Source organism: Urocitellus parryii, chromosome 9 (genome assembly GCF_045843805.1).
Source record: "Urocitellus parryii isolate mUroPar1 chromosome 9, mUroPar1.hap1, whole genome shotgun sequence".
NCBI classification, from domain to species: Eukaryota; Metazoa; Chordata; class Mammalia; order Rodentia; family Sciuridae; genus Urocitellus; species Urocitellus parryii.
Window position 1 is genome coordinate 12,167,105 of NC_135539.1, and position 26,431 is coordinate 12,193,535.

The 26,431-nt window shown below is 50.9% G+C and overlaps 1 protein-coding gene across 1 annotated transcript in view; it reads left to right on the forward strand.

Moving 5' to 3' along the window:
* Positions 1-17,143: 17,143 nt before the first annotated feature.
* Xylt1 (xylosyltransferase 1) overlaps positions 17,144-26,431 on the forward strand; it is a 231,645-nt gene continuing 222,357 nt past the window's right edge. Inside the window, exon 1 of the mRNA XM_026402456.2 lies at positions 17,144-17,521. Coding sequence (XP_026258241.2) covers positions 17,144-17,521 — 378 coding nt within the window. The remainder of the gene's footprint in view (positions 17,522-26,431) is intronic.

Consider the following 26,431-nt stretch of genomic DNA (forward strand, 5'->3'; position numbering starts at 1 on the left):
CTGTCTTATCTCACAGGCGGCTCTCGGTTAAGCCGAGGTGGCTCACTGGGTGGAGAAGTAATTTTCCTATAACTGATTGTGGGGACTTGGAAAAGTTATTTAACTTCTCCTAGCCTAAGTCCTTCTGTGGCCAGAAGGAGATGAAAGTGGGCATCCTTGAATAGGATTCCCTGGACCCCTCCAGCCTAAAGATTATGCAACTCAGTGTCCTCAACGGAGAATGGTGCCCGGTGGAGCACGTGGCAGATGGCCCCAACATGGTCTCTCTGTGTTCCTCCTGCACATCCCCAGGGCGCTAACCTGATAGGAGCTTGGTTCCTCCGACCTGCGGGAAACACAGCATCCGTCCTGGCTTGAGGGACCAGGGTTAACCGGGTGGATGGGATCCAGTGGCTGGCGAACGCACCACCATTCCCTCTTCTGCTACGATGGCAGACATCACTAGTCGATCCTTGTGTGGTGTGTTTTTTGTTTGGTTGGTTGATTCAGGTTTTTTTTTTTTTTTTCATTTAAGTTTGGATCCAGTCCCAGAGCACCGGAGGCCACCACTACCAACTGATCAAATGCAGCACACCCCATAAAAGTCATTTGCCAACCCCCCGGGGGGAAAAGCTTAAAAAGAATGGAGTTAGCACCAGGCCTGGCGCTGAGAAACACTCAAAAAATAAGCAGGTAAAGCATGAGGACAACAGGGTCATTTAACGCCGCCGTCACCTGTGTCTTCATTTGATAACCTCTACGAAGGTGGAGCCCAGATCCCTCCACGCTCCCCGCTCCCCAAACGCGGGTCTCTCTAGAACAGGTGGAGGTCCTCAGAGGTCTACCTGGGAGGCTGGTAAATTGAGGTCCCAAGGCACCTCTTCTGAAACGATGCATACTGATATGATCTCATCTTGGGGGATAAAAACTCCTTAGTTACAGCATTTTTTTTTTTTTTTGGTCCAGCGCTGGCTGCACAGAGACTTCCTGGAAGTATCGGTTCTCCGAAGAGCTCATTCTGGCAATGAAGGAGAAATCCTTAATTGGTAAGACACAGCCGGCTATTTTCTGGCCAGGAGGCACATCACAAAACTGTAAGGCAGGCGTCCACAGCTGAGCTGAACGCCAAGCCCGGTGGTGATCTCCTTAGGAAATTGGTTTTAGCTGTAGGAACGGCTGGCCTTGGAGAGCATAAAGACCGCATCGGACACCAAGCCTGCAATTGCAAGCATCCCACGCTATTAATCGCGGGAAGATTGATTCCTGCTCCAATGTCCGTCTTCTCTTACTGCAGATTTAAGAGCGTTAATTATGGTCGTGCAATGACGAAAGGGAAACATATTCTTAACAAATGCAGAACGTTTGAAACGGGGAAACAGAAACATCCGTCGATTCACCATCCCAACAAAAGTCAGTGTCAAAATCTGGGGTCTTTCTGAAAACTTGTCTTTGCCTATTTGCGTATCCATATGTTTGTGTATAATATACAGAGATTTTATCTCCTGATTATTTTGAGCCCCATCCCCAGTCCTGTTTTGTATTTTATTTAGAGACAGGGTCTCACTGAGTTGCTGAGCGCCTCGCTTTGGCCGAGGCTGGCTTTGAACTCAGGATCCTTGAGATGCTGAAATGACAGGTATGTGCTGCTGTGCCCAGCTATTTCCTGATTTTTTATATCACTTTGTGACATAGCATTCCTCCATGTTTTGGCGCACTCTCCACATTTCAGTTGTTGAACAAGTATCCCAATCAATGGCTCTGCCGTTATTTGCTCCACCATGAGGAAATATGTGCTGAGGGCCATTACCAAGTAGGTATTGACGCATCGTAATCCTTGCCAGTGTACCCCATGTTAAATGGACTTGCCTTGGAAATTTGCTGCGACCTTGCTTGTGTGTTTGAGAAAGATGACCCTGCTCAAGGTGATCGAGGGTGGATCCAGGTTTGAGGAAGTATCCTGCAGGTTTGAGGAAGTATCCCGGTCCTTGGGCTTAGGGTGTTCCCGGTTTAAGGCGTTTCCCGGTTTAAGAATATGGGTTTTAGGGAAGTTGAGGTTGAAGATTATTGCTGCTGGGATTAGGGTGTTCCTGTTGCTTGTTCCCGTTGAGTTCTCGTGAGATTCAAATGGGATTTTGGAAAAAGCCTCGTGGAGTAGGTGAAGTGTGGGAGAACGAGACTGCCCCTGAACGTGTGTAGAGGCTGGTGTGAGATCCGGAATAAAGAATTGCTGTTTGAACCTACAGAGCTGTGTGGTGGCTCGTGATTCTGTGCCAAGCCGAGTCATTGGCACTTGGCTTCGGCATTTGGTGGCCCGTACGGGGAATGTCTGAAGCTTGAGGGTAAGTGAATTTGCTCCCTCCCGAAGGAGAGCAAAAAAATGGGTGACCATTTCAAAAAACAATGTGTTCTTGTTGTGATTTATTTTGTTTTTATTTCAAGTTGCCTGTTCCTAGAACTTTCTCAGGCAAACTGGGGAAAATGGTTGACTCAAGGTTTGAAGTTGTTCGCCTCCAAGGAAGAGAAATTGTTAGAGGAAGGAGGCACCCCAGTGAGACCAAGAACAGCTAGGACATATGTTGATATAATACAAAAATGTGGCCCATGGCTTTTTAAAGACGAGTTATTAAGTATATCAATGGGACCATCATGGTATCCTGTAGAAGGATTTTTCTTCAACAAGAAAGAGATGGCTAGTTCTGTTTATTACGCTTGTCTAAGATCTTGGTTTTTACAGACATCTGATTAATTACCAAGCTAAAGTGTTAAAATATCAACCACTAAATATGAAATCAAGTACTCTTTACTTATTAAGTTCCATAAGGTAATATATTTAAACATTATGTGTGTTTGCATAAATTGGTAAATGGAAAAAGGTTTAATATTGCTTTGGTCTGTGTCTTTGCTGAAACAAGGTTACTGAATGTTAAGATTCTATCATGTGTAATTTATATACAAATAGTATAAGAAGTTTCAGTTGGGTTTCAATTACAGCATAATAGTACCTTAAAAAACATGAAAGTATTTCATCTTATTAAAGTGGAGTAATTTTATAAGGGTTGTTTCAGAATGTGAATTTATAAAAAGGGTTAATAGCTAGAAAAGAGATATAAAAATATTTAAGATGTGGAAATATATTTTAATATAAAAGGTTAAAGGAAAAAGAAATGTTTCTAGATGAGATAATTTTTGTGTGGTAAAGTAAAAAGTTGTCAAATGCCATTTAAAAAGATTTTGAGGAAACTAGACTTACTTTAAAAGCTTAAGAAAGGAAGAAAGAAGAAAAAGATATTTGTACATGGCAGATTGAGACAAAGCTTCTCAATGGAGTAAAAAAGAGCCTTTGGTTGAAGGGCAGCCATGTAAACTAACATTTAGCGATTTAAACAGAATATAAGCCTCATTTTAAAGAGTAAAGCTGTAGGTGGTGAAAAAGTACATTTAAAAGTACAGTATACATGATAAATGAAAGGCTTTAAAAGGTTAAATTGAAGGTGGTCGAGATACCTTCTTGGCAGAAAAAAAGATTGCTTAGCTCATCAAACTATTAAAACGTACTTATTAAAGCAAAAAGAGGGAATTGGAAAGGGGTATATATCCCCCAAAGATAAACTTAAAATAACCCTTTTTACTCTAAACTTTCTAAATTTGGATTCATCAGGACTTAGTGCTGCGGAAAGACATATGTATCCGAAAAATGTACATAAGCCTAAGGTACTTTGGAAAGATATTCTAACAGGACAATGGAAAGGTCCCGACCCAGTTATTGTCTGGAGTCGGGGTTCCGTTTGTGTGTTCCCACAGGGAGAACAGCAGCCGATTTGGATTCCAGAGAGGTTAACCAAAACAATTTCTACAGAAAAAGAAGATGATTTGACTGAAATCCATAACAGCTGATATCCAGAGCTCCAGCTTGGCTATTCTTACATCTGCGACAGTGATTAACCACGGTGCTTTTTTTCAATATCTATTTTATTATTGCATTTTTCCCACATCATAAAGTTCTATTTTATTTTTTGAGCTCATACAAACCTAGGTTAATGTTTTTCTGATCAGTTTTGTTTTTTGACTGTGTTTTATTTTTTGACTGTGGAGTTTTTAAACATTGCAATGGAGATTTCACTTAGGTATAGCTACAAGGCCTTTACTTATTATTGTCTTATGTGTTGTATGTTATGTGTGTACTGTTTTGTGTTGCATGTCAGTATGTGTGTATGTCCATATTTTTATTTGAGGAGCGCTCATGAAAAAATGGATCCGAATTTTTTTTTTTTTTTTATTCACGTGATTTAAGTGGTTTAATCTAAATTAGGTAAACAGCTGTTAATGATTGTTTTCAAAGGTGGTTAACAGATCTGTTTGCTTGCTATTGTTTTTAAAAGTGATTAACAGATCTGTTTGTTTACTTTCACTTTTCCTTTTCATTATATTTAATAATTCTGTTCAGGATAATGTCTCTTTAACATCATTGCCAGAATTCCCATCTCCATCCCAGTGCCTGTGAAGACTAAGAAAACCAAACTACAGCTTCTATGATCACAGTAAACTGTATAAACTGATGCATCAATGAATATAACTCAACAAGTAATGCTCAATCAAGGACTTGATTTACTTTGGGAGGAAATGGACATATTGATAGACTCTTCCACTTTGAACTGCCTGCAGAACTTGCCTGGACTATATATCAGTTGCATGCATTGTGAACTATCGTCTGGTGCAGCGAATTGTGGTACTGCTGGCATATTTTTGCTGATGGTGTCACCAGTGATGCAATTTCCTTGCCAGCGCACCCCATGTTAATTGTGGTAACACTGGCATCTTTGCTGATGGTGTCACCAGTGACGCAATTTTTCCAAAGGAGCCGTCAATTGGCTTGGTGTCTTGGCATTTCTGTGTCTTCCTCCCTTCTACTAGTGATGGTCTAAAATTTGGGGGCCAACAGAGGTGAGGCAAGAACCTCACCCCCCCACTGGTGCTTAGGCCTATCCACAAGCATGGCTGAATGCTGGACCGGTAGTCAGTGACGGGTTGATCTGGTTGCAGTGGATTCAACCTAAGACAGGAAGTTGACGCCCAAAGGTCAGCTCTCCCATGACGGGTAAGAACCACATGTTGAATTGGACAACCTACCAGGCACGGTCCTAAGCCACATTGCTTGTTGTTTAATTAATCAGAAGGGGGGAGATGCTGAGGGCCATTACCAAGTAGGTATTGACGCATCGTAATCCTTGCCAGTGTACCCCATGTTAAATGGACTTGCCTTGGAAATTTGCTGCGACCTTGCTTGTGTGTTTGAGAAAGATGACCCTGCTCAAGGTGATCGAGGGTGGATCCAGGTTTGAGGAAGTATCCTGCAGGTTTGAGGAAGTATCCCGGTCCTTGGGCTTAGGGTGTTCCCGGTTTAAGGCGTTTCCCGGTTTAAGAATATGGGTTTTAGGGAAGTTGAGGTTGAAGATTATTGCTGCTGGGATTAGGGTGTTCCTGTTGCTTGTTCCCGTTGAGTTCTCGTGAGATTCAAATGGGATTTTGGAAAAAGCCTCGTGGAGTAGGTGAAGTGTGGGAGAACGAGACTGCCCCTGAACGTGTGTAGAGGCTGGTGTGAGATCCGGAATAAAGAATTGCTGTTTGAACCTACAGAGCTGTGTGGTGGCTCGTGATTCTGTGCCAAGCCGAGTCATTGGCACTTGGCTTCGGCAAATATGTATATGCAATATTGCTCAAAGGCAGAGTGCTCTCTGTGGGCTCCTGCAGAGGCTACAGTAGCTGTCTGTGCAGGGAGGGATTTTTTTCTCACACAGAGGACTGCTTTCTTGAGTTACATTCCAATCTCTCTCAAAGAGCTCTAAAATACATAAAGTGAGTAAAGTACACACGCCTTATGTATACAGACCAACTGATCTGACACATGCATACACCAGCACCCCCAAAGGGCCCTTCCATGGCACCATTTTGAAACAAACTCTTGCAGCCTACAGAATGATACATTTCCATCTTTGCCCTGAAAATGCAGTGGTCCTCTCTGACCCAGAGCTCTAGGGCTGCGTGAGACTACGGCAACCCCTTCCCTGAGCACCACCAGGTGTGGCAGGTCCCCGTCCAGGCCAGCTTCTCAGAGGAACTTGCCCCGTCCTTGAAGGGGAACTTGGAGAAAGCAGACTCTCTTCCAAGTCTCTAAGTGACGTTGACTCCTCTGCCACCAGTCCTTGGTGCACTGAGGAGAAAGTGGAAAGATCGTGGATATTTTTATCTAGTTTATAAACGGCTTTGGGAGCAGCCAGAAATTTTCTTTCTAGCAATTAAAGAACTTGACATCATTAATTTGCCACAGATAATACAGCATGTGGATTTAAAAATAAAAACGTGCCTATGGGCACGCGTATAACACAGATATACATGCAGACATGGAAGATGTCATAAATAAAAATAAATGTGTTTCTCTAGACGCCTCGGACTCCTTCCCAGCTGACCCTCATCACCATCCTCCACTGGGCCTGCCGGGCCGAGTGCCTCTGCTACTTAGAGCCCCACTTCCTGAGTCTGAGGCCGCAGGCCACACAGGGAGCACCAGGGCTGGCACACGGGGTCAGCAGGCCGTTCCTCGCCAGGCCACCTGCACCATGGAGTTCTAGGTCCTGAAAGTTCCCTGTCCCTCCCTTGTAGACTTCTTTACTTTTTTTATTATTATTATTACATTTTATCTAGAGACAGGGTTGCTTAGGGCCTCGCTAAGTGGCTGAGGCTGGCTTTGAACTCACCATCCTCCTGCCTCAGCCTCCACAGCCACTGGGATGACAGGCGTGCCCCCACGGTGCCTGGCTTGATCGTAGAGTTCCAACACTTGACCTACTGACCAGGGCAGGTCCCAATTTTAGGGGGAAAAGAAAAAAACAACACAAACAATTCTGCATTTTCACACTTAATAGAGCAGAACACGCTCTGTCCTGCATAGTTCATCAACAGGTGGGGGCTGGTGGCATTTATATCTTAATGGATTCATGGAGATAGAATCTGGATGTGGTCAAAATCCACCTGTTTCAGTGTGTTCACTGTCATGTGACCATCACTACGTCAGGATCTGAGAACATTTCCTTTACCTCTGAAGTCGGGCCCATGCCCTTAGCAGTCACCACCACCAGCTACAGACCCCTCACCCACACAGATCTGCTCTCTGACTCAGTGGACTCTCTCTCCCCAACACTTCACATAAAGAAGGTCGTAAGGTGCGTGGTTGGTGCCTGGCTTCTGTCCTGTGATGTTGGAGGCTCACTCACCTGAGAGTGTGACTCTGGACTTCACGTTGCTGAGCAGGACTCGGCAGGCCACTGATAGTTTGGGATTAATGCTGAACGTCCTCCTCCCTCTTCATTAAAGGGCTCAGTTTCCTCACCATCGTCTCTTCCTTTTTTAAGCCCCCCCTCTGCCCTCCGCTACTTCCAATTGTACTTTATTCCCAAAGAGCTGCTTTCTCTTTTATAGCTTTCTCTCTAAAAACCGGTATCACTTCATTTTATTTGCATTCGCGTCGATAATTCATCTAAAGCTCTCTCTCTCTCTCTCTCTCTCTCTCTCTCTCTCTCTCTCTCTCTTTTGCACATGCTGAAAGGTAGGAGCCCAGCGTTATTATTTTCTTTCCATGGATAATGGGTTGGCCTAGCGACGGATTTCAAATAAACCGTATTGTCCTACTGGGCTCAAGGGTTACCTTTGGGTTTTCTCACACCGATCCAGGTTTTCCTGTTCCTAAACCAGCAACACCATATTTATGGTTTTCATTTGACTTTGCATTCTGATAAATTTCACAGTAAGTATAATCCTGCCCGTATGTTCACACGGATGCAGATATGTGTGTGTTCATCGGGGGCCTTTCTGGGGCACTTCCTCCTACTTTTGTTGAAGCCAATCTCCCAGTTCCCCTTCCCCACCATTAAAAATAAATTGTGGCTATTTTAACTGACCCTGGAATTTTAGGTCATCTCGATAAATTTTTCTAAGATACATGTTTTCTGTCCCTCTTCCCCCGACGCAAGAACATAATATTCATTTCTAGTCATATGCATTTTGTTTTATGAAATTGAATAAGATGTGAAAGATTGTTTTTTGAAACAGTTTTTCTCATGTGATTCTTGAGCCTCTTCTCTGAAGTGGTTTCCCAAGTTATTTTATAACTGGCTTTATATCTAGTGCTCTGTGGCTAGAATATTTTCCTCCACCTCCATCTCGAGGGGTTTATTGCCAGTATAGACAAAGGTTACTCATAGTGTATATTTGTGTTGTTTCTAATTACCTTACACATGTTCTTAGCAATTCTAGTAGGATTATTTTTTTCTTTGTTTTAATTAGTTATACATGACAATAGAATGCATTTGTGTACTTTGATATACATAGATGGGATATAATTTCTCACTTTTCTGAGTGTACATGCTGCAGAATCATATTGGTTCTGCAGTCACATATACACATACAGTAATAATGACTGCTTTATTCTACTATCTCTCCTATCCGCCGTCCCCTCCAGTGCCCTCCCATCATTTCCCTAGTGCCCCTCCACCTTATTGTGAATTGGCATCCACCTATTAGAGAGAACACTGGGCCTTTGGTTTTGTGGGATTGGCTTATTTTGCTTAGCATGACCTTCTGCAACTCCAATCATTTACTGGCAAATACCATAATTTCACTCTTCTTTAAAGCTGAGTAATATTCCATTGGGTATATAGACCACATTTTCTTTATCCATTCATCTATTGAAGGGCACCTAGGTTGGTTCCACAGTCTAGCTATTGTGAATTGAGCTACTATAAACATCGATGTGGCTGCATCACTATATTAATCATTAGGTGTCTTTATTTTACAAAACAAACCACCCATAAAAAGAGAAATTTAGTTTTTAGGTTTTTTTTTTTTTCCTATGCTTACACTGACTTTGTTTTCTTACTCTGTAATTATTGTCTTAACTTTAGTCATTTTGAATTTTGTTGGTTTGTTTAAAAACCTTCGTTACATCTAGGTGATTTCCTTCTCCTAATGTTTCACGTGGTGTCTCATGAAGAATGACTACCCAATGTCGTCACACGACTTCTCAGCTTCATCTTAAATTATGGATGAAATTCACGGCGTATTATTCTTTCAATGTAATAGTGTACTCAGGAGATTTGCCTTTATTCATAAGTAAGATTTCCTTGTAGTTTTCTTTTCTGGTCTCTCTTTACTGGGATTGGGTTCTTAAGGAATTGAAAGATCTGTCCGTTGCTCTGTGACAGAGTCATGGACCTCGGCTTGAACACCAACCTCACCCGGAGGCCGCTTAGAGACGCTGGGGTCTGGCTCACCCCAGGCCAACTTGGATAGGAGTTTCTGGGGTGGAGCTGGAACCTCATTAGTTTTTAAAAGCTCACACGTGACCCTGTTATGGAGTCAAATCTGAGGACCACTGTGTATGATTGGGAATTGTTTAACTCACAAAGCAGAATCTTTGTTATTGTAAGATGATGGTCAACTCAGCCCCTGGGAATGTAGAGCTTTAGAATCTTCCTCCTCCTCCTCCTCCTCCTCCTCCTCCTTCTCCTCTTCTGCCTCCTCCTCCTCTTCTTCTTCTTTTTAAAAATAATCTTTTAAATTTTTTTAGTTGTTGATGGACCTTTATTTTATGCATTTATTTATATGTGGAGCCGAGACTCGAACCCAGTGCCTCACACATGCAAGACAAGTGCTCTACCACTGAGCCCCAGCCCTAGCCCTCCTTCTCTTCCTAGTACCTGGTTTCTTTAACGTTTCTGCCGTGGCTTGGGTCATTTTTACACTGCTTTCAAAAAATCAGCACTTTAAGTTTTCAAATGTCTGGGCTTAGAATTGCACATGATATTTCCTCCTCCATTTTCCTTCCCTTCTGTAATTTTCTTTTTTTTTTTTTTACATAACTATACATTTTTTCTAAATATATATTTTTTCTAAATCAGGTTTGAGTGGGTTATTTGGTATTTAAAAAGGAGCTTTCGGGGGACTGGGAGTGTAGCTCGACAGTGGCCTGCTCACCTCGCACCTGCAAGACCCTGGGCTCCGTCCCCAGCCCCCAAACAGGGTGGGGAGGCAACTTTGGACTTATTGTTCCTTTCTGTGTTTGTTTGTGGTTTTTATTTCATTAAGCCCAGTCTGTATCATTAACAATTTTCTATCTAAATCTCTTTTTCAGTTTTCTTTGTTCTGACTTTTAATGTCCTGAGTTCATAATAACCCCCCCATTGTTCTATGAATCATTCTTTATCACGAAGACATTGTAGTCTATTCATTTTCCTCTGACTTCAACTTTGTTTGTTTCCTGTAGGTTTTGGTATCAAATGCTTGTTTTCATGGTGCCGGGGTTGGGACCCAGGGCCTTGCCCATGCTAGGCAAACACTCTGTCACTGAGTTATACCCCAGCCCTGTTTTATTATTTATTATTTTTTTTTAAAAAAAGATTGATTTTTATCCTCTAGGATTGCTTCTCAAATTTTAAATTATTAAAATTAATATATTGTTGATGGAATTGCAAATTGGTACAACCACTCTGATAAGCAGAATGGAGATTTCTCAAAACATCTGGACGGGAACCACCCTTTGACCCAGTTACTGTGGTTGATACCCAAAGGACTTCAAATCAGCATATTACAGGGACACGGTCACCTCAATGTTTATACCAGCTCGAGTCACAATAGCTAAACTATGGAACCAACCTAGGTGTCCTTCAATAGATGAATGGATAAAGAAAACGTGGGGCATAGACCCAATGAAATACTACTCAGCCATCAAGAAGAGTGAAGTCATGACATTTGCTGGTGAATGAATGGAACTGAGACTATCACACGGTGAAATAAGCCCGCCCCAGAAAGCCAAAGGTCCAAGGTTCCCTCTGATATGAGGAAGGTAAAGAAAAATAAGGAGGAAAAAAAAGTGAAAGAGAAAGTGAGAAAGAAAGGAGACAATAAAATAATAAAGTATGTCTGATATTATGGGATTACGATCCCAGAGACTTTGGCTTGAGAGAAATCTCTTATTTCATCTGCTGAGGTTTCCCTGGTGTCCGGGTTGACCCTGTACTTCATGAGGGTGAGGAAATGGTACTTCTTTTCTGTTCAGGTGGGCCGGCTTCTCCGTAAGGCTGTGGAGTTGGAAGCCTGCCCTTGGCAATTTCTCCTCCTTCCTCCCTGCCCCTGTGGATCTGCCTGCTATGGAAAAGGAAGGGATTGATTTCTCCCGCTATAAGGGCATTTATTTTATCAGGTTCTCATTGTTTTTCTAATCGTTTGGGGGTCTGATTCCTGGCGTGGTTAGGTGCCTGGCGCTGCTTCAAGTGCTGTCGAATATCAGTGGTTATTTAGTCTCGTGATAAACCCTGGAGGAGAGCGCAGCATCCTATGAGCTTTGCAAACGAGGATGGAACAGGAACAGAAACTAGCTGGCCCAAGGCCCCAGAGTTAGTGAGGAGCAGGTGCAGGTCTCAGACCCGGCCTCTTGTCCAGCAGGACCCGGCGGCTGACCTCCTGGCGAGGAGGGTGCCCCTCTGGGCCACCGCCCCCTGGTTACATGGTTACCGCAGGTTTCTCTGTCTTGTTCCGTCACCGTCCCTGTGTCCTGCAGCTGATGGGTCCCTGTGAGCCGCTATTCAAATCAGGACAACCACCCTGGGCTGAGTTGTCCTTGGACGGTGACTGACAGTGTGACTCATTCATGGATTCAAAACTTTCTGAAAAAACGGCACAGCCCCTGTACCTTTGCCCACACAGGTGGTTCAGTTTTTATGAATCACTGTTTGCGAAAACCCCCAAAGACGGAAGAACTGCAATGGATGCAGCATTTTTCATATATATATATATATATATATATATATATATATATATATAACCTGACAGTTATTTATAGACATTTAGAAACAAAATAGATCCAGTTATTTGATTAATAGATGATGCACAAAGGAGTCAGAGGACTCTTCCAACAGCTGCATTTAATGTGAAGGTCATTGGACACTCCAAGGTCACTGTGGAGACGGGCCTTGCTCTGGTCACTCGGGCAGATCACGCTCTTCCTCATGGTGCCCTTCGCTGTCTGGCGGTGCTTGTTTAGGTATTTATGTACCTAAACACAAGTCTGTCCACAGAATGCAAGGTCCGTGACCCCAGGCTCCTTCCGAGTCTGGTCCGTGGTTGAATTCCCATCCATCCCCAGCATAAGCCCCGATCTGTGCACTAACTAGTTTCTCAATAAACATTTAGTGAATGTGCTTGGTTAAAGTCTGTGGTACAGAGCTTGGCATCCAGCAAGTGCTCAATAAATGCTTCTTACTCTCAAAGTCATTGCTACTGTTCTCACTGCGCTATTCATGGGTACAGTCAGGCCTGGAGCAAAGGGTCAGATTAGGCACCACGGACATACACACACACAACTAGCATGTATTTTAAAGGAAAATGTCACCAATCTAGTCTGAGATGTGGACTTGTCCCCTCTGAGAGCCGGGCAGGGGTCCCGTCAAGGCTGAGACCTCGCAGGGTCAAGGTGCTGTTTGAGAGCAAGGTCAGAGTCCCGGGGCAGTGGGGTAGGCTCTGCTCTGCTCCATCTGCGTCTCTTCCTTCGCCCTCTCCCCTCCAGCGTGACCCGGGACCCCCGTCCTTGCAAACTGACAAGCTTTCCTTGGGCACCCACGCAGGACACCAGCTCTGCTCAGGACCCTGCTTTCCCTCCAGGTCACGGGATCTTTTCTGCAGGAAACCGCTGTCAGAGCAAAGTTGCTACCTAGAGCTCCCTCTGCTGATGCGCTGGGCTGCGCCTGGAAACCCACCGGGTTCAGCCGCACAGCTGGGCGCCTGGAGTCTCTGCCGGGCTCTGGCCTGAGGCCACTTCCTTCTCGGGAACAGGGGACAGGGAGTGGGGGTCCCAGGTGACGCCTCTCCACAGCCTGCCTGCGGAGGGACAGGGGGCCTCTGGCTTCCTGGGTCCTCTGACCACAGGTCCAGAGATCCTGGAGCTCGCAAGAGCTCTGGGGAGAGTCTGAGATTCCTTGGGGCGGGAGGGTGTCCCCGGCACAGGGCACGGGAGGCTCAGAGGCAGGTGAGCCACCTGCTCTCCACCCCTGCTTTGATGCAGAAGTGAAACTTTGGGGGCATTTTTAGACTCTTTGAAGAGCAAAGACAGGTCCATTTGCAGAGTCTGGGTGCAAGCAGACTCTAATAACCTAAAAAGAAACACATGATTGAGATTAAAAAAAAAAAAAAACAGAAATTGTGTGTTCACTAAATTTAACTCTTAGTCTGAAGTTTATTTAAATTCAGAAGAAGTTCTGTGGAGCCCCAGTTCTCTGGTACCCCGTGGCAGGAGCACTGGCTGGGGGGGGGGTGGATAAAAATAGACAAGAGGCTACTCCACAGGAGGCCGTTTCCCTGGGCCTTAGGACAGAGGTCTTACTGTCCCTCACCTTTCCCCGTGAGAGCAAGGCAGCCCAGGGACAGCAGTGACCTGCTCAACGATCATCAGAAAACCACCTCCCGCCCATCAGCCGACCCCCTGCCCAGGGGCCCCAGGCTCATCCCACCTGCTCCTGGAATGAATAGCGCCCCACGTTTTCTGAGCACCTACTATGTGCCAGGCTCAGTCCAGAGAACGAGGTATCTCATTTAATCCTGACAACGAAGGCCCCGTTATTGCGGGGCCCATCTTACAGATGAGGCATCGCGGAGGTGACAACAATGAAAGCCTGAGGTACAAGAGGCTGAGCAGGGAGTGGGCCTGGGCCTGCTATTGCTGTCACATCCCCTCACCTGTTAGCACTCCTAGGGATAAAGACCCTCCTCCGGTTCCCCCCATACCCCCCAGCTCAGGGCCGGCCCCTCCAACAGCCCAGCCCTGTAGGATCATGGTTTACCTTCACTGAGAGAAGGGAACAAGTTAGGGTTCGGGATGGGAAGGGAACCCCACAAATCAGCAGGAATGTCTTGAGGGCTCTGGCTTCCTGCCAAGTGAGCACAGGAACTGTATTTAAAAAGGAAAGTTCCTGGGGGGATCCTCTTCATGCCTGTATTTTGAGGCCTGGCACATAAATAGGTTCATTTAGCCTTTGCTGAGTGGCTAAATGAACTTGGATAAGTCCCAGGAACTCCAGTCTCAGGCGGTCCTGGGCTCTGTCTTGTCCTCGCCTCCCAGTCTCCCCTTCCCTACTGTGAAAGCTGTGGGCAGCGACCCTCCTAGCACAAAATGGCTGCTCCTGCTCCTTTCGGCTTAGTAAACCCGGGAGGCCACCACTGCTCCCAGAGGCCCCAGCACTACCCAAACCAGCTGGGTCTCCTTGTGCTGAGATGGGCACCGCCGACACGCCTGGACTCACGCCTGGACTCAGGCCTGATCTGCCCTTTTTGTCTTCCTGACAATGTCTAAGGCGGTTTTTCTGGGGAGAGGGAGAGGGAGATGGCCCTGGTGCCCTGAGGAGCTTGACTTGCTTCTCCTCCATCTTGGGCAATTTTTCATCCTAAAAATATCACATCAGCCGTTTATGGCGTCCATAACCTGCCCGAAGCTTCTAAACCTCCTTCTTTGTGTGGCTTTTTATGAGTCAAGATAAACAAACAACTCTCTTTCTCCAGGGACTTGCGGTCCGGATCCTTCACCTCAGTCCTGAAGCCCGGGGCCCTCAGGGAGCTGAATCAGCCGGGGCCCCAGGACCACGGTTCAGCGTGTCCCTGGAGGAAGGCGGGCACGCGGCTGGTGCTTGGGGGGAAGTGCAGTGGAGCCCTTGAAACCCAGACAGGCCGGCAGGCATCTGTGCAGTGACCCTCAGGGCCCCTCTGCTGGGGTTGGACACACAGAGGAGAGGTCTGGTGACATGGCGAGTCTGGGGGACCGGCTCATCCAACCACTCACTTGGCAATAGAGAAACTGGGGGAGGGGGTGACTTGCCAGAGTTGCATAGGCCCATGGGGGTCAACCTCCTGGCCACGTGCAACCTCCCATCGGGACTAGATCCCCATAAAGCCTGCAGGTAGTTTCAGGGACACTGGTGTCACCCCGCTGCCAGAGAGGAAGCATGGGATTTTGGCCAAGCTGTCCCACACATTCCATCTTCCCGGCCACTAGGATGGGTTCAGGGGTGGCCTAGGACCTTAAAACGGATCAATCAGAGAGGAGAATCCTGGGAAATAGGGATGCTTTTTTCCCAGGGCTAGACTTCAAAGGATAAAGGTAGTTCTCAGCCATGGAGCTCAGGCATCTTATAATGCCCCCACATGAAGTAGGTAGACCCTGTGGAAGGCAGAGAGAGGTGAGGTGGACAGAAAAAGACTCCTAGGCGATAGTTTTGAGTTGCTGGATCAAGCCTCACCTGAAGTCTTTACTCTGGAATGTTCAGTCACAGGATCCACAAGTCTATTTTTAACAAAAGAAAAAAATAGATGTTTTATTACTTGAAACCATATGCAGATGGCAGGGGACTGGCCTGCCTCTGTTCTCCATTCCTGGTTAGGTGTGCTGGGCCTTTTGGGAAGGCCTCATGCTTGTCCAGGCGCCTGGCCACTCCTAAGGCTGGCTCAGGTTGGGAGTTTACAATCTCTACTAGTTGAAGGAAGCAGGTTGGGTCACCAGATGACCCACATGTGGCTCCCCTGGTCCCCAAGCGCTGTGCTGGTGAGATCAAGCCTCACTCACCTTTGGATCACTGTGCCTGGCCCAGCGACAGAGTCGAGGTCACTGCTCACCGAGGCTCTTTCTGCGTCTTGCCTCATCCTCGGATCTATTCTCTTTATAATCCCCTTTCTTAAAAATGAGGACGAATTAAAAGCAAAGCTGACAAGATGCAAAGCCTTCACTCCAAGTCCCGACCCACAAACTGAGGATTTGCTCAGCTACTGGATTCTGGAAGGCTCAGTCCCACACCAGAGGCCAACCCCATCCCATGTGCTCACCACTGGGCAAGGGGACAAAGGAGGGAACGGGTCGGAAACACTGAGTCAGAGAAGGCAGGGATCTAAACCCTCGCCCAGCAAGCAGAGCGCGAATCTCAGGGCCAGGGAGGGGGCCTGGTGGCTCAAGGTCACCGGGCAGGTCAGCCAGGACGACGGGGCAGAACTCTTTACACAGTGGGCCTGGTTCCTGCAGGACCTGACCCCGTGCAGACAGCAAGGCCGGCTTCCGGGTGGCGGCTCCAGGGCCAGACTTCTGGGCTGGCCGCCTGAGATGATGGTTGGGAAACTCCTTTTGCCACTAAAGCACTTGGTGGCCAACTGGATTTGTAGCCCTGGGTTTGTGAGTCGCTGGGGACCAGAGAAGTGACTCAGTGAGCGCTCAGTACGTCGTTGGCACTGGAGGGGGAGGGGTGACTCAGGAGTCGCTCTGGTGATTAACTCCGAGACTCGTTCAGAGCTCCTTCCTCCCCTCTCCTTCCAGCCGGGACCCAGGGGTCGGCCGCGCGACCCGGGACCCTCCCCAGGCTTTGGCACCCCGAAGTGTCCATCACGTCTCGGCGCCCGAGACGACCCGGGACCCCGAGATCCCGGCGGGAAGCCTGCAGCACCCTCCGCTCCTCGTGCTCCCGCTTGGAACTCAGGCTGTCGGGACCCCTCTGTGGCCCACCACCCCGGAGCCAGGGCGGACCCACCTTCGGCCCCAGGCGACCCCGACTCCCTCCCCGGGCTTTCTCTCGGCGGCGGGAACCGGCCCCTGCCCCGCCCCCACGTCCCGGGGGTGTCCGTCTGCCCCGGCCGCCCCCGCCCCTTCCCGGCCCGCCCTCCGCCGGTCTCCGCCCCCGGCCCCGCCCCCGGCCCCGCCCTCGCGCGGCCCGCGGCCCCCGGCCCCTTCCCCAGCGCCCCCCGCCGGGGCCAGGGCGGTGGGGAGCGGGAGCCGCGCGGGCCCGCGCCCCCTCCCCGCGCGCCCCGTCCCCGCGCGCGCCCGCGCCCCTCCGCGGCCTCCCGGCTCCCGCCTCCCGCCCTCCCCTCCTCCTGGTGACGTCCGGGTCCCTGCCCGTCTGAAAACTCCGCGCCGCGGCGGAGGAGGCGGCGGCGGCGGCGGCGGCGGAGCAGCGGCGAGCCGAGGCGGCGGCGGGGCCGAGCGGGAGCCCGAGCGGCAGCCGGGGCCCGGGAGCCGCGGGGAGCGCGGGGGCGGCCGGAGCGCGCCGGGGTCCCCGCGCCCGCTCGCTCGCTCGCCCGCCGCGCTCCGAAGATGGTGGCGGCGCCGTGCGCCCGGAGGCTGGCCCGGCGCTCGCACTCGGCGCTGCTCGCGGCGCTCACGGTGCTGCTGCTGCAGACGCTGGTCGTGTGGAATTTCAGCAGCCTCGACTCCGGGGCCGGCGAGCGCCGCGGGGGCGCAGCGGCCGGCGGCCACGAGCAGCCGCCCCCGGCCCCGGCCCCGCGCCGCGAGCGCCGGGACCTGCCCGCCGAGCCGGCTGCAGCCCGGGGAGGAGGAGGCGGCGGCGGCGGCGGAGGAGGAGGACGAGGAGGAGGACGGGGGCCCCCGGCGCGGGCGCGGGGAGGCGGCCCCGGAGAAGCCCGCGCGCAGCAGCCGGCCAGCCGCGGGGCGCTGCCCGGCCGGGCGCAGCCGGTAAGATGCCCTTTGGGCCGGCGCCCTGCGGGGAGGGAGGGAGGCAGCCGGCCCCACGCCCCCAGCCCGAGCCACGGCCCGCGGCAGCGTAGCGCACGCCCGCCCTCCCGCCCGCAGCCCTCTCTCCCCGGGCGGGCTCGGGGGTCGTGCGCTGCCCCGTCCGAGTCTGAGGACTGCCCCCTTGGGGTCTGGGGAAGTTATCTCCGGAGGAGGCGCTCTGAGGGCTCCCGGAGCCTGGCCGGGTTCCTGTTCCTCGTCACTCTCGCCGGGCGCCCGACTTGCTCTCCGCCTGTAGGTGTGGGTGCCTCGCTCCCCGCCCGAGTGCACGGATCGTGCCCGGCGTCCTCCGCTGTTGAGGGGTGGTTCTAGCAGCTGCCTCCTCGGTCTCAGGAGAGTTGGGCGCAGACAGCGGAGCCCTCCTGTGCCCTGGCTGGAGAAAGGCTCAGGGATGGGTGTCTGTCCCTCAATCGGTACTCGGTACTAAGTCTGAGGTCCCGGTCTTACTTTTGAGCCTCTCGTTTCCTTTCCCCGTTTGGATGTCTCAGCCTCCGGGCTCCACCTTCTCTCCCTCTCACCTTGCCATCTCCTGTGCCCTCTCTGACTTGACCTCCTCCCGGGCTGCAGCTTCGGGGCAGGGCCTCTTCTACCGATTGCCTCTGTCGCGGTGCTGTGCGTCCCTTCACCGCTGCCTGTCAGCCCACTGTCCCGGCACCTCTGTGGGTCCTTTGCCCTTGTTGGGTGTGAGCAGTCAGGGCTCTGAAACTGTCTTTCACGGATCTTGTGGGGCCATCTGGTTGGCCCGGTGTGGAACTGCCTCGTCCTACCCTGTCCCCAACTTCTCCAGGGGTCCCTTTCACACATTCTGAAGGCTTCTTGCTGAGCCCCTGAGATGGGGGCTGGAGGTCCGCAGGCTTCAACTCTGGGCAGGGTCCACGCTCTGCCTGGGTGTGATCTTCTGTCTTAAGGCACACCGATGGGGATGGGTTGTGTCTGTCTGTGTCATCATGCCACTTGCCTGCAGGGATTTGCTTAGTCCCTTAAGGATGTTAGACACGGTGTGGGAAGGGGGGCCCAGGATCTGTAGGGATGGAACGCTTGTCTCTCCTCGTTTCTCCTGTTGGGAGCCCTCACCCAAGATTGCCTCTGCACACAGCGCCTTCTGTGCCTTCGGGTCTGCCAAACTTCTTTGGAGTTGACCAGCCCTCTGTGCCAGAGTGTGGCTCTTTGTGCCTGCGGCCTGAGCCAGCCCCAAGATTTGATGTGATGGTATTTCTCCCTGCCCTGTGGGTGGCAGGGAGAAGTCTTCCCCTCACTTGTGCGGAGGAGAGAGTGGAGTGAAATTGCTGATGGAGAACCGGAAAGTTCCCGTGTCCTGCAGCCTCTTATTTACAGGGGAGGGGACTCAGAGGCGCTGCCTTTGAACTCCTGGAACTGAAAGTAATGTGTTCAGGCAGAGACACAATTAGATGTTCTCTCTGGATTCCGAGCCCTCCCGGGAGGTGGGCAGGAGGGTTCAGGAGCAAGTCCTGCTGGCCCAGTGTTCTACACGTAGGGTGGTCCTGGGGCGGGGGAAGTGGGACCGACTGCACCCTTTGCACCTGGGGTTCAGGAGATACCTTTGGGGTGCAGATACCACCTGTTGAAACAAATGAGGGGGAAGAGATGGCTGGCTGACTTGTTCTCAGGGCCCTGATGACCTGAGCATCCTCCATGACCACTCCTTGTGGGTTCAGATTAGTGTCTCTGTTCTCTTAAGTGCCAGCTTAGCCACAGATGGTTTGCAGTTGGCAAGGTGGTGGTGGGGGTGGGGAGCATACCAGTTTCTTTTGAAAATTCCTTTTGGAATTCCAGGTGCAACTGTGGAGTTGCTTGGCTTCATTTTTTTCCGCAAGTTCAGTTCCTGTCCCCTCGTTTGCAGCTCCCAACGCCTCAATCTTCACCTTCTGATAGAAGTATTTTCTTTTTCTTTTTCACTCTTCCCTTCCTGATAGTTGGCTACCGGGCTGCGTGCCGTTGGCCATCCTGGGCTTGTGTTTTATTTTATTTGCTCCCCTCTCTCTTGTCTTCCTCCCTTTCTGCATCTACCCCTGTGGGCTTCTAGAGCTTGAAGTCACAGCGCATAGGCATACCTTCTGGCTGGAGCCTGGGCTCTGGCCCCTTGTAGCTGTGCCCACCCAGCCCCTGCCCTTCCCCTGGACCAAAGAGACCAGAAGGGGGCAGGCTGTTCCCAAAGTCCAGCATAGCTGGTGCTTGGGTTGTAGGCAAGGAGAGGACCAGACCGATTTGCAAGCCACAGAGGCCCTTGCAACCCGAGGTTTGTTTCCAGACCCTGCTGGGGTGGGGGTGGGGGGGTTGCCCGCATGGTGTTTTGGAGGGACAACTGGGAGCAGGATATTAAAAAAAAAAAAAAAAAAAAAGATTAAAAATTGCTGTGATTTTCCAGATGACTCCTGTAAAGCGCCTCAGAGGCAGCGCTTGGGCAGTGGTGTTCCTCTGTGCTCTGTGGCTGGTGGGGGTGGGGTGGGGTAGGCAGCGGTTGGCTCTTGCTTGGAGAGGGGGTCCGATCCGTGGCCTGGGGTGGGTGTGTCGCAGAGTGTTGGGCAGGCCTTGTGCATGGAGCATTTTTCTAAAACAGACCCTGCTGCAAGACCCCGCTCTGCATGTGTGTGCTTTGCAGGCGCCGGGAGCTGTCAATCGCTGGAAAGAGCTGATTGTATTTTTTTGGTTTTGCATTTCTGAAGCCGGGAAGGAACATCCAGTTTTGCAAGGAGACAGAGTCAGAGGGCACAGGGACGGCGGTGAGATGGGCATGTCCATCAGAGATGTGCAAGTGTCCGCTTTCCGCTCAGCCTCTCGCCTGTTAGAATGATCGTGCCGATTGCAGCTGTTTGGTGGCAGTCCGTGGCCCTGATTTTCCCCTGGGTCTCCAGGAGGCTGTGGATTTTATTGTCATCTCAGGCTTCGTTATATGGGGAGGGGATATACCGGGGCCAGGGGGTGCTGTCAGAAAGATCAGCTCCAGTCTCGCAGGCATTGTGGAGAAGATGAAAGAGAGTCCCGTGTGAATGTAAAGAATGTTTCTTTTCTTTCCCTTGGTGAATCCCTGGAAGACCTCACAGTTTACTCTTTGTGCCCTTGGATAAACTGCTACTAAGTTTCACTTAAGAAATCTGATTTTTTTTTGTGTGTGTGTGGTTTTTTTTCCCTCCTCCACATAGGCATAGACACACTGCGCTCTTGAAGTTTGATTTCTTTCTTTCTTTTTTTAACTGACTCATTTGACATGTTGGTTTTTCGGCAGAAATTCCTCATACTTCGCATTACTCGGATAACTCAGAGGGCTTTTGCAGACAGTGGCAGTGACTTTGAAAAAGCCAGTTCACAGCATCAGACCGCCCCGGCTTCCAGCAGGCTTGGAGGCCTAGCTTTTCTTTCTGTCCAAATATTTTGGGACCAAGAGGACAGAGGGTATTTTACTAACTGTTTTTTTTTTTCTTTTTTAATTTCTTGCTCTCAATGGAGTTTTGTTTTGTTGGAGCAATGCATCACACTTTGTATACAGAAATGTGTGTCATTGGACCAATTTATCTTACTGCAAAGGTTCCTATCTGCTTCATCGTAGACTAGAAAATGTTAAAGGGAATAAAGCGGGGATTATTATCAACATATATGCATACACAATATGATATAAAATATGATACAGCATTACAGGATGTAGGTTGAGTGTTCCTTATTTGAAATGCTTGGGACCAGAAGTGTTTGCAATGATGGATTTTTAAATTTGAGAATATTTGCAGACACACAGTGAGATACCTTGGGGACGGGACCTCAGACGAAGCACAGAATTCACTTACGAAAGCCCAGAATTCACTTACCTTGCACGCTTCCCTTGTGCACAGAGCCTGAAGGTAATTTAATGTGGTATTTTTAGTGTGCCTGTGTCTCAACTGTGACAGGTCACATGAGGGCAGGCTTAGAATTTTCCCCTTGTGGGGTCGTGTTGGCACTTTAAAAAGTTTTGGATTTCAGAGCATTCAGATCGCAGGTTTTTGGACGAGGGTCATGCAGCCCTAATGCGCGTGCCTGTGTAGTGAACATACCCCTCTATCTGTGCACTCGCGCATGTGTCTCTTTCTCGCTTTCTGCCTACTGTCACGTTGAGACTCTCTCTACATCGGTTGGTTTTTATCTTCCAGAAGGTTGGGTGGTGAAGAGCTGGCTGCTTTGCAGACAGGAAGCCAGCCGAGGCATAAATTCTTGCTTTCTGGGGACTGACCAACTTTGGTCATTGGTCTTCGTTGAAAGAGAAATTGGGTGGCCTGGGTAGAGCCCAGTTGACATCATTGTGGGCACGTGTGTGCCCAGAAGAGAAAAACATCCCCCGGGGTCTCCGTGGCCAGATTTCACCTCCCAGCTAGAGCTATTTAGGGTCAGGGGGGCCACCGGCCCCCAGGAAGGAAGACGGAAATGCACCCCAATGGGTCTGTGCGGGGCGAGGGCAGGCCCGGCCCCGGCTCTTGGTCAATGCTGCTTTGTGCTGGTCACTTGCCAGTCCCTCTCCTTTCTTCCTCTGCATCTCCCCCTTTCTCGTGACCCCCGATTCCCCATCTACCAGAGACAAAGAGAAAATGCTCTGAAGACCATAAATAATAACCACCCCAACCCCAACAAAACCCAAATTCAAAGGGAAGCCGGGTGGGAACAGAGGAAAAAGTCACAGGGCACATGTGACCGATTCCAGCACAGATGAAAGAGGCCTTGTGTGGTGCCTGCTGGCGTACCGCACCTGGGTTCCAATTCCAGCTCTGTGCCCTTCTACCTCTAGCCATGGACAAGTCACTGTCCTCCATCAATAGGCCACCGAGGCCACCTCTGTGGGTTGTGTGAGGATGGATTCCAGTAAAATGTGTGTGAACTGATTTGGGCCTGGCACATGCTAAATGGTCCAGTGTGAGCTGCTGTTCTCGACAGGAAATTCTTGGTACATTTGGAAATGAGCATTTTTTTGTGTGTGATTATTTATTTTCCCACACAAAGGAGGGATTAAGTGAATACCAGGCCATTGAATGCATCTAGCTCCTTCTGCATGTGCAAGCCTTGAAGCAGGATGGACTGTGGCAGGACAAAGAATACCAACATTTATTGAGCACCAGCTGCATGCTAGGCATCATTTTGGTGGACTGCATACATTATTTTATTCAATGCTCCCCCCCAAAACGGACCTACCTATCTATCTCCAGGAAGGGAGAGGCTGTTACCCAGCTTGTACCAAATTGTGGCTAAGAACCCCTAACTAGAAATCTCTGGTCTTAGGATTGCTGGTTGTGTGGCAGAAATAGAAGGGAGCTCTGTGGACATTATCTCGCTGTCTGGCTGAATCCCCCCGAGCTCTATGGGATAGGGCTGTTGCTGTCCCCATATCACAGATGAAGAGACCGAGGTTCAGAGATGGAAAGCTGCTTGTTCATTAAGATCCCAAAGGGGACTAGCCGCACCGGGAGCCACACCCAGCTCGGCCTCCTTCCCAATGCCGTGCAGAGTTCTGAGCTCCCTCTCTGCACAGTTCTTGGATAAACCCTCAATGCAGCTGTATCTTTTTTCTAAAAATCACTATACCACTCTTCTCACTTCTGACTGCAGATTCCTAAAAATGTGCCAACCCTAGAAAAGCAGCATATGCACCGTTTGCTTCGAATCCGCCCCCTAAACAATAATGCAAACCCATGGGCCACGATAGCAGTAGAGCCCGTTTTCCACCCTTCACATTCACTTCTGCAGTTATAGGATTATACTTGCAGCAGCCAGCGGTCATGGGGCTGACCGTGACCGGGCCCTGGTGTGGATGTGTGCAAACATTAACTCCTTGAAACCTCCTGCTATGGAGAGGAAGCTCGGGCACGGGGCAGCGAAGGGACTGTCCCTGGAGTGCACCGTCTTCCGTGGCAGAGCAGGATCTGAACCCACGCAGTCTGTGTTCCTCGGGGCTCTGCACCCTCCGTCTTCTCAGCACCTTGAGAAGGTGTCTGGCTTGGGATCCCAGAGCGCACGTTGATTCCTTCAAAAAGCCCAACCCCAAGGATGGGATCTCAGTTTTTAAGAACCTTATTGCCTTTACTGAAGGTAACACACACAATTACTGTAGTTAAGCACAGGAGCCTACCCACCATGTCACAGAGTCACCCGTTCTTTGGGGAGGGGGGGACAAGAGCACCTAAAACCTAATCATGGAGCACCAATCCCGAGTCTAGTAGCCGAGGACCGCCAGGCCAGGCGTCTTGTTGTAGGTCAGACTCTGGACTTGCCACTTGGTGTCCTTTGACCCCCGTCTCCTGATTTCAAGGCAGAGTTTTATGGTCCTAGAAAAGAAAGTGTCTCCTGCAGTCCAGGAGGCAGGGAGCATGCCGGGGAGGAACTGAACCTGAACGAGGAGTTGGCCGAGGAAGCAGGTCGGGACTCGGCTCTCTCTCGACAGGGGGCCGGGCAGGAAGGGCTGTGCGGGCCGGCTGGCCAGTGGGGGTCGGTCCCCTCTGCTGTTCCTGCTGCCCCCCTCCTTCAGTTCAGCTGCTCTGTGGTTATCTCTAGAGGAGCCCACGAGACCTGTCCCTGACAGCCCAGGTGACGGGGACGTGGCAGTGACATCTATCTCCGGGAAGGCGCAGTTGGGATCTGGTGAGCACTTCCTTCCGCCTGAGCAGCAGCCGTCCGTCCGTCCGTTGGCCCGCAGAGGCTCCCCGGGTTGTGCCCCTGCGATGCCTGTGGTTAGGTGGCCCCTCCCCCAGGGAAGCCCGAGATGTCACAGAGGAGGGTGGTTGTCACCTTCTCTCGAAACAGGGAAACCAGCTTTAGTAGTCATCAGAGAGTGGACCCAGCCAGCTGGATACTTGGAGGAGTGGACCCATTCCAGCCCTTCTGGGGGAGATGGCCTCTGAATTCAGGGTCCCCTGAGAGCCATGAAATGGGCTTGTGTCCTCTGAGACCTGGTTTGTCCCCACCAGGTGACGGGCTGGCTTAGTGGAGCCTCTGATCCAGGCTGACGTGTCCGCGGATGGCGCTGGGGTCCTGTGAGCTGCTGGGCCTCTCTCCCAGGGGCTCTGCCCGGGAAGCAGAGACGGTCGGTGTGTGGCCCTCCTGCAGCCTGGAGGAGTAGAGTCGGGGACCGAGAGGTTGACGCCAGGGCTCCCCACCCAGGGGAGCAGACGTTCAGGTGGTGACTGTGATAACGGTGAGGGGGAAGGGCGGCGGTTACATTGGCTGAATGTTTGCCTGGCACCAGCCACGGGGGGAGGGCTAGGAGGACTCAGCCCCCCTGAATACAGCGACCCCAAGTGAAAGGCGGCTGCTCTCTCCTGTCACCTGTTTATTAAGAATAATAAGAGCCAAGACAATAGATTGCATAAAAGTTAAACTTCCAAGAAGTGGCAGAGTAGGAGTTGGGGTTCCGTGGTGACTCCGACGGCTGTTTTCTTAAGTCTTTGCCCAACTCAGTCAATAAGTGTCTCAGCCTAGCTTCACCTCGGCCCACCCTGCATCTGTTCATGCATGAATATATCCACCGTCTGTCCATCTGTCATCCACCCGTCCATTCCTCCATCCACCGTCTATCCGTCCACCGTCTATCCATCCACCCGTCCATCCGTCCACCCACCCACCCATCCTCCACTCCAACAGAGTGGGCCAGGCCCCGTGCCCAGCACAGGGACCACCTTGGTGAACAGGAAGAGGGTCCCTCCAGCTCTCCTGGAGGCAAGGATTCGGGGTGCACTTCTAGGTGCCTGTCACAGTTGAGGTTCCTGTCACAGGTCTGCCCAGTTCTTGCTGCTGATCCCTTTTCCCACGGTGGCTTCGTGGACCCAAGAGGAAGGTTTCCTTGGAAAGGTGGGGGACAGGAATAGCATGGGCCAGGGCACATGAAGGTGACAGGTCCCCGTCACCCCAGAACTGGCACTCCTGAGGCCTGGACCACCCCGCTCCTGGGGTCCAAGGTCTTCGTCTTACACCTGAAGGGACGAGCGGGGAGATGTGGGGCAGGGCCAGGCGGAGGCCCAGGGGCTGCCTGTGGGGTTCGGGGCGGGCCCTGGCAGCGTCTGCTGGAGCGGGCACGCCACTTCCTGTCTCCGCTTCCTCATCTGCAGCTTGGGGCCCAGGAAGGCACCGGCTCACAGGCCTCGATGACGAGGTGTCACAGGGCCCACCCTCCTTATCTGCTCTGCCTCCTGGTGACCACGCTAGGGAGACACTTGCAGGAGGGGCCTTGGATCTGCCCACGCCCCGTGTCAGAACCACCCAGCACAGAAACGCAGGGACGGGTAGAAGTCCTGAGAGGTGCCAGTCCTGGGTCCTCGTCCCTGCTTGGAGGCTAATGGCCATGCTGGGAAGGGTCGCACCCCAGACCGTCCAGTCCCCCAGACCCACCTCCACCTCCTGCAAGGTCCCCCCGGCACCTGGGACATGAGACTGGCCCCTCTGGGCCACTGAGCTTGCAGCCTGTTTGGAAGACCTCTCTTGTCACTGGGAAGAGCTAAAAATACCTGTGGTCACCTGTCAGCTGTCCCCTTGTGCCATATTCTTAGCATCGATTCTCCCGAGCTGCGGTGGCCCTCCCTGGGTCTGGTGGAGGATTCCTCCGCTTCCTCCCTCCTGTGGGGGACACCCAGAATATGCAAATTCTCACAGCATCAGGCCATCGAAGGGCGCACCTCCCGGGCCAGAGCGCAGCCCCGCGATCCTGCGTGTACTCATCCGGGTTCCCCTTGGTGGGGAGCGTGGGGGTCAGGTGGCTTACCTCATCCTCCCCCCAAGGTTTGCCCCTGCCCTTGCACCCCGAGGAGCTGTGCCCAGGGAAGCTGGGAGTCATTGGAGAGAAGGGCAGGGGGGACCCGTAGAACATTCCAGAACACATGGACTCTGCTC